This window comes from Cupressus sempervirens, chromosome 7, assembly GCF_028749045.1.
Source record: "Cupressus sempervirens isolate cs-2001-9-10 chromosome 7, ASM2874904v1, whole genome shotgun sequence".
Classification (NCBI taxonomy): Eukaryota; Viridiplantae; Streptophyta; class Pinopsida; order Cupressales; family Cupressaceae; genus Cupressus; species Cupressus sempervirens.
Window position 1 is genome coordinate 437,408,731 of NC_143124.1, and position 13,029 is coordinate 437,421,759.

The 13,029-nt window shown below is 34.1% G+C and overlaps 1 protein-coding gene across 1 annotated transcript; it reads left to right on the forward strand.

The window, feature by feature from the left end:
• The first annotated feature begins 9,706 nt into the window (after positions 1 to 9,706).
• Positions 9,707 to 10,681, forward strand: LOC149547460 (putative glutathione S-transferase parC). Its single transcript, XM_089794753.1, has 2 exons — positions 9,707 to 10,138; positions 10,300 to 10,681. Exons 1-2 carry the CDS (start codon positions 9,818 to 9,820, stop codon positions 10,663 to 10,665), a joined length of 687 nt encoding a protein of 228 aa, XP_089650879.1. The 5' UTR covers positions 9,707 to 9,817; the 3' UTR covers positions 10,666 to 10,681.
• Positions 10,682 to 13,029: the final 2,348 nt, after the last annotated feature.

The following is a 13,029-nucleotide window of genomic DNA, read 5'->3' on the forward strand; positions in this document are numbered from 1 at the left end:
CTAATCTTCTTGGCTTTCTGTATAATAGCATGAGTAAGGAATCTTTTGCTCCTCTTCTTATGGCAAGTTTTCATCATGATGTTTGGATGGCTCTTTGGGAAGCATATGGAGATACAAATATTTCTCCCTTTCCAAAAGACATTATACCTTGTCTCCTTCTTCTTCTCTTTTATGAGGGGGAATTTTTCTTCTTATGGGGTTTTGTCCTTCTCCCATTTCTCTATTGTATATACTTGATGTATGTTGTAAATGGGGGGTCTTGATTACTCCATCCATCCATGCATCTTGTCTTTTCATCTCTCTTTTTGGGGGAGGGTTTTTCCCAGTAGGTTTTCCCTCTTTCTCCGCTTTATGAGAGATTCCATTTTTCATTAGTAGTCAGGACCCATCCTACATGTCATCCTAGATTATGTGAGCTTAAGTGCATTCCCCTAAGTTTCACTTAAGGGGGGGTGTTGGTCTAAATAAGTATTTAATATTTACACTTTGCTTAAGTTTACTTAGGTTAATGCATATTTTATTATTTAGTAGTCACCTAGGAGTATGTGTACTCTTGTGAGTTGTCATGTTGACAACACAGGAGTTGGCACTCTAAATATGCACATGGTGTCTACACATAAGAGTAAGCACTTTATTTGAGCACATGGTGTCTACAACATCTACACACCTCATCATGCTTATCCTCTTATTCTGGAGGATATGTGCTTAGTTTTCATGCTTATCTCCTAGTACATTCTACACACATTCTAGATGCATCTTAGACACCTTTATATACAGGCTCTCCTAGTGTGTATGTACATGCTTCTTAAATAATAGTGAGCATTCTCATATTAATCATACTCTTGGTCTACTATTGTGCTTGTGTTTGTGCTCCTTGATCTTGGGAAAAATTTTCTCTAAAGCAAATTCTTATAGATTTTTTCAAAGGTGTTCAAGTACTTGCTGGGAATTTGAGCAAAAATGAGATTATAAATTAGAAGATTTTCATAAAGTAGACTTGAGTAGGTGGAGTTTCCTTTCTTGGATAAGTTAGGTCCCTTTCTAGCCAACCAACTTAGAGTTAAACATATCAACCAGCTTAGCCTAGAAATCCTCAAAAGGTTTCAAATCTAATAGAAGACCCAGATAGAAAGTTGACAAATAATCTATTTCACATTCCTGAATTTTGGCTATCTTCTCTTGTCTATAGATAGGGGTATTAACAAAAAAGAGAGATCTTTTCTCCTAATTGACCAATTAGCTAGGAGCCTTAGTGTAGACTTGAAGATAATCTTTAAATGTTTTGGCTTAATTAATGGAAGAGACTCCCATCGTAATCATATAATCTAGAAACTAGTCATGAGAGAAAGTAAGATTGTTAGAGGAAGACTTAAGACCCACAATCACTCCTCCTACCACTCGAGACTAGCATATCTTACCAGAGTCTCCATCATAATAATAAAAAAAAGGATGGGAGAAAGAGGATCACCTAATCTCAGTCCTCAAGAAGGTTTTTTTTTTTTAGAGGAGCCATCGATAATAACTGCTAACAAAGAAGTACCAACTAGCTAGATAACAAGTTGATTGAATTGATCCACAAAAGAATTTTTTTTTCAAAACTTTGAACATAAAATTCCAATCAAATCTATCATAGGTCTTTGACAAATCAAGCTTGAGGAGGAAACCTTTAGTATTTGAACAACTGGTAGAGTAAATCACCTCATGGACTTTGATAATAGAATCCAAGATTTTCCTACCCAAAACAAAACCATTCCATTGAGTTGAAATGATAGATGGGATAGTAGTCAATAATTTGTAAGTTATAACTTTAGAGAAGACCTTGTAAATGGAATTACACAAACTAATTAGCCTAAAGGCTTCCACTATTCCAGCCCCTCCTTTTATAGGGTTCAAAATAATGAAGGTTAAATTGAGCTCCTTGAGAAATTTCCTAGATCATAATTTATTTATTTTAACATCAAACACACCTCTAACCCTATGACATTCGAATAGTGTTGAAAATAGGACATAGGGAACCCATCAAGTCCTAGGGATTTCTCACCTTCAAAAGGGAGTGTGAATTTATGAATTTCATCTAATGAGGGAATAAAAACTAGAATTCTATTAGTCTCCTCTTCCTCCAGAGAGTGGATAGACTCGCAACAATGGTTCTGGCTATAAGGGAAAATGTTACTCTTTTTTTCTTTTCAAAAGACTGGAGAAAAGATCCAAAAAAGCTTCAAAGATATCCCCATCAGAATGGGCATCCCCTAGAGTAGAAATATTCATAATTATTTTAGAATCTCTATGTTTAAAGATGTCATAAGATTATAAAACCTAATGTTACAATGTTTTCTCTAAAGAGCTCTTGATCTTTGCCTCAAGTAAAGTTCTTCTTTGGTCACAATATCATGATAGTTCATCAATAACTCCTTTTTCTTATACATAAAATCCTTAACATCTCCTTCCCATAGAATAAATTTTTGATCTTTATCAAAACCAACTTTAATAATTTTTTTTTGAAAAAAAAGTCTCCAAAGGTCTCCTTATTTTAAATTTCACTTTATTCTTGATGTAACTGAGGTTTTTAGCTATCTTAAACATAGTTGAACCTTCAACCTTCACATTTCACCAATCCATGACAACAGAATAAAAGGAAGGATGTTCTAGCCACATCCTTTAAAAACCAAATGGGAAATTATGCTTGACCACAAGAGGAACAACTAGTTAAGAAATTGGGAAGTGTTCAAAACCAATCTTAGTCATAGAGGAGAGGGAATAATAGAATTTAATAAGCCAATCACCCAAGATAAGAGATCTATCCATCCTAACTTGAATAGATGAAAAATTAAATGCCTACTATTTAATATAGTTCAATTACTATTTGGTATGATTAACATTTTATGGAGTGATAAGGAGACAATAACCTTTGTTAAAGATATTTATTATTCCTCTATTGGGGATTTGACACATGGAACTTCATGCTAAGCTATCGACCAATAATTAGCAAGAATTTAACTTGGGATTTTAGAAAAGGAGAAGAAGCTTTATTTTGGAAAGACTCATGGGATGGCCTTCCCCCCTTGGATAGTTACCATCTATCACCTAATATAAAGAATATTGTCATGCAACTTTGAAAAGTTGTTGACAACTTTTTCCATCTCCTAGCAATTTTTACACCCATCACTTGGAAACTTCCAAATCGATCCAATATGATCTGTTGATGATGCCTCAACATTCAATTTAGCCTTTAGAGTATCAACTCATCTGATTTGGGCCATTTTTGACCTATTTGACAACTTTTGCAATAATTGACATCTTTTTGACATCTTTCTCAACTTTCTGCCAAATGAAAATGTATGATCTCCAACCTATGGAAAAAGATGTAAAAATACAATAGGAGACAACTTAGACTCAAATCCAAACTTTCTCCAAGCTTCTAGGGTATAAGACCCACAACCCCAAGCTTGCTTCCTAGCAACCTAAACACAAGGTAAGCAAAACAACTCAAAAACAACTTGGATTGTGCCTAGTCAAATCCATCTAAGAGTAAACACCACATGGCCTTCTAAGGTGAAAGCACACCTTACTAATTTGGCTAAGGTAGTGCAATCCAAAAGTCAAAATCAGGAACTAGGACTAGGAGTTAGCCTAGGTGCTCCTGCACTAACAACCTTCATCCATTCCACTCAGCTCTTGTGTTTTCTTCAACTTTCTTACAACTAAAACATCTCATTTTATTCTTCTTATCCATTGTAGGATAGCTAGAAACCTTGTGAATAATCTTCTTGGATATTTCAACCATTCCATTAGCTAGCCAAAACTTCATGTCTTGGATCCTTCTCAACACAATCTTGATCCATTTGATCTTGAAATTCATTAGGAATTTTGTGCTACGAGTTAACCCTTTCTTCTAATCAATTTTGAATTCCTCATTCAAAACTCCTTCATTGCACAATTTCTCATATGCTTCCTGAATTTCATAATCTCCTACTTCTCTAATTTTACACATGTAACAACTCCACACACCATGTATCATGATTACCTTGGGTGGTATCAAGGATAATTCAACCATTGAGTCACCTTTCATTGAAATCTTAGGAATAACATAAAATTTAGGTGAAGGACAATCATCAATCTTCACCAATTGAATCTTACTAACCTCTACTCGTTGACTCTTTCTCATAGATGATGAAGATCCAATTTTCTCTTTGTTAGGGTTCAAAAAATTTCCTTCCTTTGGTTCACTTGAAATATTTCTTAGACCTTCACTTGATCAACTTGTTTGTCTCAGATTTTTTCTCAAATTCCCTTAGGAATGCCTTTTCACTCAAATCATTTTTTGCTCTTAAATCTTGTATGCAAGGTATGAAATAATGCCTTCAAATTTTGATATATAATTCCTTTTTCTCAATTTAGGTTCTTCATTAATGCTGTGTACCCAAGTAGGTGGAAGCCAAGTGTCTCACTTTACATTTGTGCCTTTGAACTGGGTCTTCACTATAAAGGCTAGTCTCTTCCATCTAGCTAGGCGTGTACATTAGTTGAGCTTCTAAATTACTCAATCCATATTGTAATTCTTGGTCAATATAGAAAATTGTACTGGTGTTCATCAATATATTTATAAATGATTATTTTTCAACGATCCTTTCATAAATAATTTGTTATGCATCTTTACTTATTCAAACATGAACTTTAGCACATTTTATGTTAAGAAATAATGTAAGAGGTATCATTAGATATATAGTTCCATACATACCTTTCTTACTTAGTTTGTGATGATATTATTGTGATGTGGAGCCTAATTACACTCATAGGTTTATTCGACATGGTTTTCTCCCCATATTATTGATATGGGGGTCTGGGGACAACATCCTCAAGATGGGGTCAAGGGGCAGCCCCCCTATGGGGTCCTGGGGTAGCACCCTAGGTGTACTCCTTGTCACATTACAGGGTGGGGTTGAGGGGCAATGTGCTCTTGGGGGTTTTGGGGGCCAATGTCCCTGAAGCCAAAAAAGAATTTACATTGTAAAAGGTGTCAGATAGTATTTTTCCTATTGGATGACTTATTCTAGCCCTAATTTTGTAAGTGGCAAAAACTTGTATAAAAAGGCTTAAGGTTAGGTATTTCATAATGTAATGGTGATATTATAGTTTCTTGCTGTGGTATTGAGCTATAAGGTATTGCAAATTGTAATCATTAGATAATAATAATATTGGACTTGTTGTTGGTGGATGTAGCCCATGGATTGGGTGAACCATGTTAAATCTTGGTGTCTTATGTTCTCTTTTGTGTGATCTATTATTTTCTGATATTGGTTATACTTGTATATAATTGTTATTTTTCTCTAAGGTTAATCCTAATAGATATGATCACCTTCTCCACTAGATTGGGTGATCTCAACCCCATTTGTTCCACTACTTTCATCTTTTGTCTTTTTCTTCCATGTTTGATTCATCTCCTTCCTTGTTTGATGAATGTCCACTTTTCCTTTACCCTTGGTGTTTTTGTGATTTGTTGTTGGCACTTGAGTTCTGCAATATTTGCTTTCATGTCCAAACTTGTGACATTTGGAACATACATTGTTAGGTGTGTGGTTATTCCTTTGACTAGTCTACTAGGGTTATGTCTGAGATCTGCATTCACATCCTCTATGTCTATACTTTTGAAAATTAATAATAGCCTTTCAAATATAGGTGGAGTAGATACATTCTTCATTCTTGACCTACATTATTGTATTTGATGTCCTTACTTCTTGCAATAAAAATAATAACTAGTAAACTTAGGTTTAGGACTTTGCATACCATTTGTGCTTTGACAGATTTTTGCAATATGACCAACTTTTCCACAATGATAACATGTTGGTTTTCCCTTTGATTTTCCATTTCTCAGTTATCCGTTCCTGTATGATTCTTCTTGCTTGGGCACCAAATTTCCTAATCTAGTAATGTTGTTAGATGACCTCATAAGTTCTTCAAAGTATTTTATTGCCTCATTGGTTTGTTAAATATTTCCCCTCCTTTTTAGTTTTTAGTTGATTCTTCAGTGAGTCCTTTTGTGAAATGAGAATTTCTATTTCCACATCCTTCCTATTCAACTCTTGATTTGTAAGATCAACTCACTCATCATGTCAAGTTGAGTGTTTGTGAGCTTTTATACATCAGATATCCTTTCTTCAAATCTAGTTGCCATTTTTGTTTTATCTTCCTCAACTTTCTCCTTTTGCTAAGTTTCATCACATATCCTTATTGATTGAATCTCATGTTCCCTTGTTAGTCCTATGACTTCTTCATTTAAGAGGCAGTTCTTTTCAAGTGGATCTATAGATTTTTTGTCCTTTGGATTGATTTCTTCAAATAATCCTTCAATTTCAAATTCTTCAAAATGATACCATTTTTCCTAAATAGCCAATTCTTTTCTCCTTTTTAGGTATTTATTCACATAAAAGTACAACGTTGTGTCACCTTTAAAGATGACTTATTAGAACAATTGAATTTGAACTTATTTATATCAAAAAATATTTTTTTTCCCAAAGATATGATCTAGATAAATTCATTCTAGCCAAGTTATATATGGCCTCATACTTTTTAAATTGGAAATGTCTATTAAATGCATGTTTTATACTAATTTTTATCCAATCACTAAAGACATACAATTATTTCAGAAAACTAATGTTTCAATAACTTTTACTATATTTTATGATAATTTTTTAGTAAACTATAGGCAACATTTTATAGAGCTCAAAGTCAAGAATATTCTCATATAGAGTTTGTAGTATTTTAATTAGATATAGTATATTATAATTAAAAAATTCTACAAGCACGTATTTTAAAACTCGAAAGGATGCCAATTTTGAGAAAGAAAAAAATATTAAATCATATCAAAAAATTAAAAATTATATGACATTCTAGAGGAGAGAGTCATCTTTCAAAATGTATAATTTTTCTTCTGGTTAGAATGGATTTGTTTCGAAAAATCTGGTGGGAGATGAAAACTATCAATTTCAGGTGAGTTGAAATTTGAATCACTGTAAAAGAGAAAATGTAGGTCTAAAGTCATTTTTTATTTATTATTGTTCTAGCTATATGTCTTATCTATAGCATAGTTTGAGTTCTAATGGAAATAAGTTTATTTTCATATAATTTTGTTGTGGGAACTAGACCCCTAATTTTTAGGGTTTTAGCAACTAAAATATTATCTATAAAAATTAGGAAAATATATCAATTTCTTATTCCAAATAATTTTTAAAAATTATAATATTAAACTTTAACCATTTCCACACATTTCATTAGTTTATTTCATTTTCAAATTCTAAATAATAACACCATATTTATATCATTGAAGATGAACAATTATACTTTTGTTAGCCTTTTCCTTTACAAAAAGGTGACACAAGTTTGTGCTTTACCCATTTAAATCTTGTCTTTTTGTCTCAAGTTTTTGTAGTAAGAGTTGGATGTCAGTCACCTGATTGTCAATAGTTTTGTCAAATCTAAAATCCTCCATTGCCAAGATCTTGAATCCAAGTTGTTAAGCTTATCCAATAGAACTTAGCTCTGATACTTGGAAGTCTTAATCGGACACTAGCATACTAAGAACGGGAGGGTGTGAATTAGGATATATAACACTTTGACCTTTTCAACAATTCTAAAATGCATTCACCACATTTACCATCTCATATCCAATTTCTTAGGCATACATCACTTATATAATCAAACTATAATAACATATAAATCTAATCTATCATTCACATTCATTAACTCATTCATCATCTTCAGTGTTTGTGAGCTTTTGTACATCATATATCCTTTCTTCAAGTCTGATTGCCATTATTGTTTTGTCTTCCTCAACCTTCTTCTTTTGCTTAGTTTCTTCACATATCCTTATTGATTGAATTTTCTTTCCAATCATTAATGTAATTAATTGTTATTATGAGGTTGAGATTCAAAGAAGTTAATAGAAGAAAAACTCTATCATAGGACTGCAAAGTTTTAAAAGAAAGGTGTCCAATCGCAATCACAAGACCCAAGGAATGATGGGATAATTGGCTTCATAGATATTTGAAAGAAGTGAATCAAAGAGAAGCTAAAGTAATGGTGGGTGTAAGAAAGAAGATGATTCACCTTAAAGGATGCAAACTATCATTTAGAGAAAAAAAAGAGGTTATGACTGTTTCAAAAGCCTATCTTTGTTAAGCTTTCTTAGCAACTAGTGACCTTCGAATATTCTATGAGGTTTCTTTGTAAATTAAAATCTTAGATATAGAGTGCAATCAAACAACCTATGCTCAAGGTCTACATTTTCTACAAATATTTCCCAAAAAATGAACTTAATTATGAAAACAATGTTTCCTTCATCATCATTAGGCTACAAAAACAAATCAGAATGCTTTAAGGGATGCAACACCCTTCTCCAAAGCTTCCATCTAGACATAGTGTGAGGAGATACTTGCATAGATTGTCAAGTCAGGCTATTTTTAAAAAGTTTCTATAGAATTTCAACAAAACTCTTTTGTACATATTCTTCAATCTTGTGGCACGTGCAACAAAACCTTTATGAGGCATCCTATCAAACGATTCCTCTTCTTAAAAATATTTGCTGCTTTATATGTGCTCTACTTAGATTATATGTGTTCTACTTAGATATTTGTGATATGGCATTTGAACTTCTACATCATTTATATATGATGGAAGTTGATTCCCTTTTCTAAATTTGAGGTAAGGTTGTTGAATTTGGGTGTATATTTGACAATTGTATTTGTCCTAAACTTTCTATTCCATTTATTTATTTATTATAGAATAGTTGACAAATTAGCTCCTAGAAATATATTTGTATATAAACTGTTAAAACATACCTTTCATAAAACTAAACTGCATTGCCCTTACCATTGACATACACCATGCCTTTTCTGTCCATCTACCTCCTTCAACTTCTCTTCCTCACCATGTTTCTTGAATTTTCCCTCAATACAATTAGTAAAAATCGTAACACATTTTTACAGATACTACCTTTCACTTTTGTAGGGATTCTACCTTTCTCAAGACCATTATCTCCTTACATGTATGTCAAATGTGAAAGCTTAAACAACGCATTTGAGTGATCTTTAAATGTCATTTGCAAACCCCTTGTATTTTCAATTAGTTTGTTGATTTATAAAAGAAAAGACAACGGGCAAAATTATCTCTCCAATAAAAAAAAAAAACAAATTAATGAAAAATTATCTAAAATAATAAAACAATGAAGACTACGTTAAAAATATCTCTCACAAGTTTTTAAGATGGATTAATGAAAGAAATACACAAAAAATATAGTCTCCTGCCTTTAAGAAAGGGACTGACAAATGAACAAGAGGCAATCCGGCCTACTCGAGCATGTCTGTTCTCTTCCCCCTAGGTGTTTAATCGCAACTGATGATGTTTGCAGTGACAGCTCACCTGGCCCACGCCTGCCGGAAGCTCGTGGTAAGGAATACGTGCCTTGTTTCTCAAGGCAGTAGATGAACTTGTATTACGTCGTCATCCATTAATATATATAATTTGCAAGCCATATGATAATATTCTTTACTAATGTCTGAGTACGACTCTTATGAAAAGGCAATTAATTACTATACATCTTACGTAGGAGCTTACGCCAGCACAACGAGTAGTGCTAGACAGAATCGATGGAATCTAAATTTAGATATACCTGTGTTCTTATATATATTAATTACTTATGACATCGGTAAAGACTTCGGGAGATGCTTAGTGTTGTATTTATGCGGAATCATTAGGAGCCGTTTAGACTTTGGAGTTTATTTTGGTGAGACAATCTGTGTTGTGCTAGTATTGGGTCTTGTTTATGTTTCGCATGGAGGAGGTGAAGTTACTGAGTGTACGGTTCAGCCCCTTTGGGATTCGCGTCTTGATTGCCCTGGAGGAGAAAGGCGTCAAATATGAATATCAAGAAGAGTACCTACAGTTGAATAAAAGTGACCTCCTCTTGCAAATGAACCCCGTGTACAAGAAAATACCTGTCTTGATCCACAATGGGCAGCCTATATGTGAGTCTCTCATAATTCTTCAATATATTGATGAGACATGGGGTTCCCCACAACTATTACTCTCCAACCCATACGACCGTGCCCGTGCTCGCTTCTGGGCTGACTTCGTAGATAAGAAGGTAAGGCGTTCCCATGTTGTCATTCATATATTCGTCTAACTTATTCATTGCATTTTTTAAGGGGTTGAAATATCGACGGCTTACTAAGAATATATTCGTCTAACTTATTGATTGAATTTTCAAGTGACGACTGTCTAACAAATAATATAATGTGGCTGTAGTTTCAACACGCGCGATCTCGTATAGTGATGTCGAAAGGTGATGTCGTGGAGGCTAAGCGTGACATGTTGGAGAGCCTTCAGGTTTTGGAAGGGGCATTGAAAGAGATATCAGCAGCTGGATCCCTGCCTTTCTTCGGTGGACAGGATTTTGGGTTTCTAGATATTGTCATCGTTTCTTATGCTTGCTGGTTTCACACTTGTGAAACTATTGGGAATTTCAAGATACCTTTTGAGAGTGATTATCCATTGCTTGATGCCTGGGTTAAGAGATGTATGGAGAGGGACAGTGTCAAGAAATCTCTTCCTCCTCCTGATCAAGTTCTTGGACATGTTCTACGAGTAAGGAAGACACTTTTAATTGATTAAATTAATATTTCAGTTATCAAGCGTGTGAATTGTGTGTATTCATTAGACTAGCATATCTTTTGTAGAAAAATAGGTAAACGAGACGTCGAACGACTTTTTACTGAGCTGTTCTTGTCACGAGTCAACAATTCGACTATACACGGTGTATTGTCAGGTTGAAGTGCTTTGTTATCTAAATTCTCTAGGTTCTCTAGTATTTATGATCGGTACTGTAGATCTCTCAATGTCCGTCATCACAACTTTATGGAACATAGTGATATTATCTATATAATTATTTGAAATACAATATCATTATTATTATTAACATAATGTTAGAATATTAAGTTATACTGGATTTAATTGTTTATATAAAAAAAGTTGTTTTAAAAAATATTTGAGTAGAGTAGTATTGAAAAGATTATTTTTTGCACTTTAGATAGTAATGGTCTAAAGTAGAGGTTCTTTAGTTGTTTCTTTATTATTATTTTTTTTGTGTTGAACTTAAAGATCTCTTTCTGATGATTCAATAAAAACCATAATTAAACCATATTAGACCTAAATAATCACTCTCTTTGCTTTAACAAAAATGCTTTCAAAATATTTTAACATATGCCTCTATTTTTGAAATTATTTTTCAAACCATTGCGCTTGCTAATGTCACAATATTTTCAAAAATATTATGCCATTTATGCTGTCAACAAAGAGTTTTGTGCATATGGTGAGCACAAAGTGGTCGGTGGAAGGGCATCATGGAGTTGCAAGTTTGAATTTGAATGGATTGAGCATAAAATTGGCAATGTTTAGTAGGTCGTCGATGGTCTAGAAGGTACAATAGGGGAATCTCGCACTGCTACAAGTTTTATTCTTGACAATGTGTTGTTTTAGAGTCTCTGGGCTCTCCAACAAATTATGTGGGGAAGGATGTCGTCGTAGAGTTTCCATTGGTAGTACCTGTAGTTGTAGTCCCACTCGTTGCATTTGTTGCTTCCAAATCTAGCACATGGGGACATAAAGTTGATGCAAAAGAAGGAGCTGGTGGTCCTACAATAGGTACATTTAAATGGGAACAAAAGAATTGGGGCAAACTCTTTGGGGCCATCCTAAACAAAAATCCCGCCTCCTCGGTGGAGCCTATCAAAGTGGGTTGCCGAAATGGGGAGCTCTTTATTTTTTTTGCTGACTCTTTTCTAGACTCTTCCATTTCTATGTTGTAGCTAACACTTATAGGTAAGTTTCTTGTTCCTATTCCAATACTAAGGAAGTCCAATCCCATCTTAAAAAGAAATGGTATTTGAAAGGCCATGTGGAGATTGCAGCGCTTCCCAAAGTTTTTTTGTTTTTTGAATTTTCTAACAAAGAGGACTATAGCCTCATCCTTTATGGGGGACCCTAGATGATTGGCAAGATTGCTTTGTCTTTTCTAAAATGGTCTCCCAAATAGAAATTTGAAGATAGTTTTTTAGGCTTTATCTTGGTTTAGGTCAATCTCTTGGGTTTGCCATTAAATTTTTGGAACGAAGGGATTTTAAAAGGTATTGTTGCTTGTTATGGTCAACTTTTGATTTGTAAGCAGAGTATAACCACTAGATCTAGGATTTTCTTTGCTCATATCTATGTAAATGTTTATAGACCGAAGAATCTACCTTCTGCAATCACAATAAACTTGAAGTAAGGTTTTTTTGAACATGAGGTAGAATGTGTTCAACACTTCCTTTTGCCCATTTTATTTGTAATAAGGCAGGTCACTAAGCTAAGAACTATCCTTAAAAAGCCAAAATGGCTTCTTTGCCTCATCTATACCAAGGGCAGAGAAAGGAATGAATTTTCAAATAGGGCCCTCTACCCAAGAATGATATTGAGGAGGAGGAGAAGAGTTAAGGGAATCTTAGTATTCCTATTTCAATGGAGTAGGTGACTGTGGAAGACTCATTCGTTGTTCCTAATCTCATTGTTTGAAAACATCCCCAATGTCCTCATGAATCAGATTCTATGTTGACCCAGTTGGTGGCTGACACCTTAAATTCAAATAAGAAACCTAATCTATAATCTTCCTAGAAAGAAGATCTCCTAGAAGATCATGTTCCTCTTAGAGATAGTGGGGTAGAAGAGGTTTCTGAGGAAGTGTTTTTTTTCTAAGCGGGGTGGATGTGGTGGAGTTGATTATTGGTTGAAACCCCAAGTGAGTAGGTGTTGTTGAAATGGTGGTGGTCCCCTTTTCTAAGGGATTGATAAAAAATTTCCAAGTGGTAGTTCCTGGAACTTTTGTCCCTTGTTAGGAAATTGTTGTTAATCTAATGGAGTAAGGGTTCAGCCCTAGAAGCCTTTTGGTTTGGCTAAGCTCCTATCTCAATTCTGAGACCTATTTTACCTAGGAAGGTTAGGAGT

What these genes read in the sequence shown, in the direction of transcription:
- LOC149547460 (XM_089794753.1), top strand. Translation starts at nt 9,818, where the DNA reads ATGTTTCGCATGGAGGAGGTGAAGTTACTGAGTGTACGGTTCAGCCCC. An exon ending in CTGACTTCGTAGATAAGAAG is followed by an intron (nt 10,139 to 10,299) that starts GTAAGGCGTTCC and finishes ATGTGGCTGTAG; the next exon opens with TTTCAACACGCGCGATCTCG.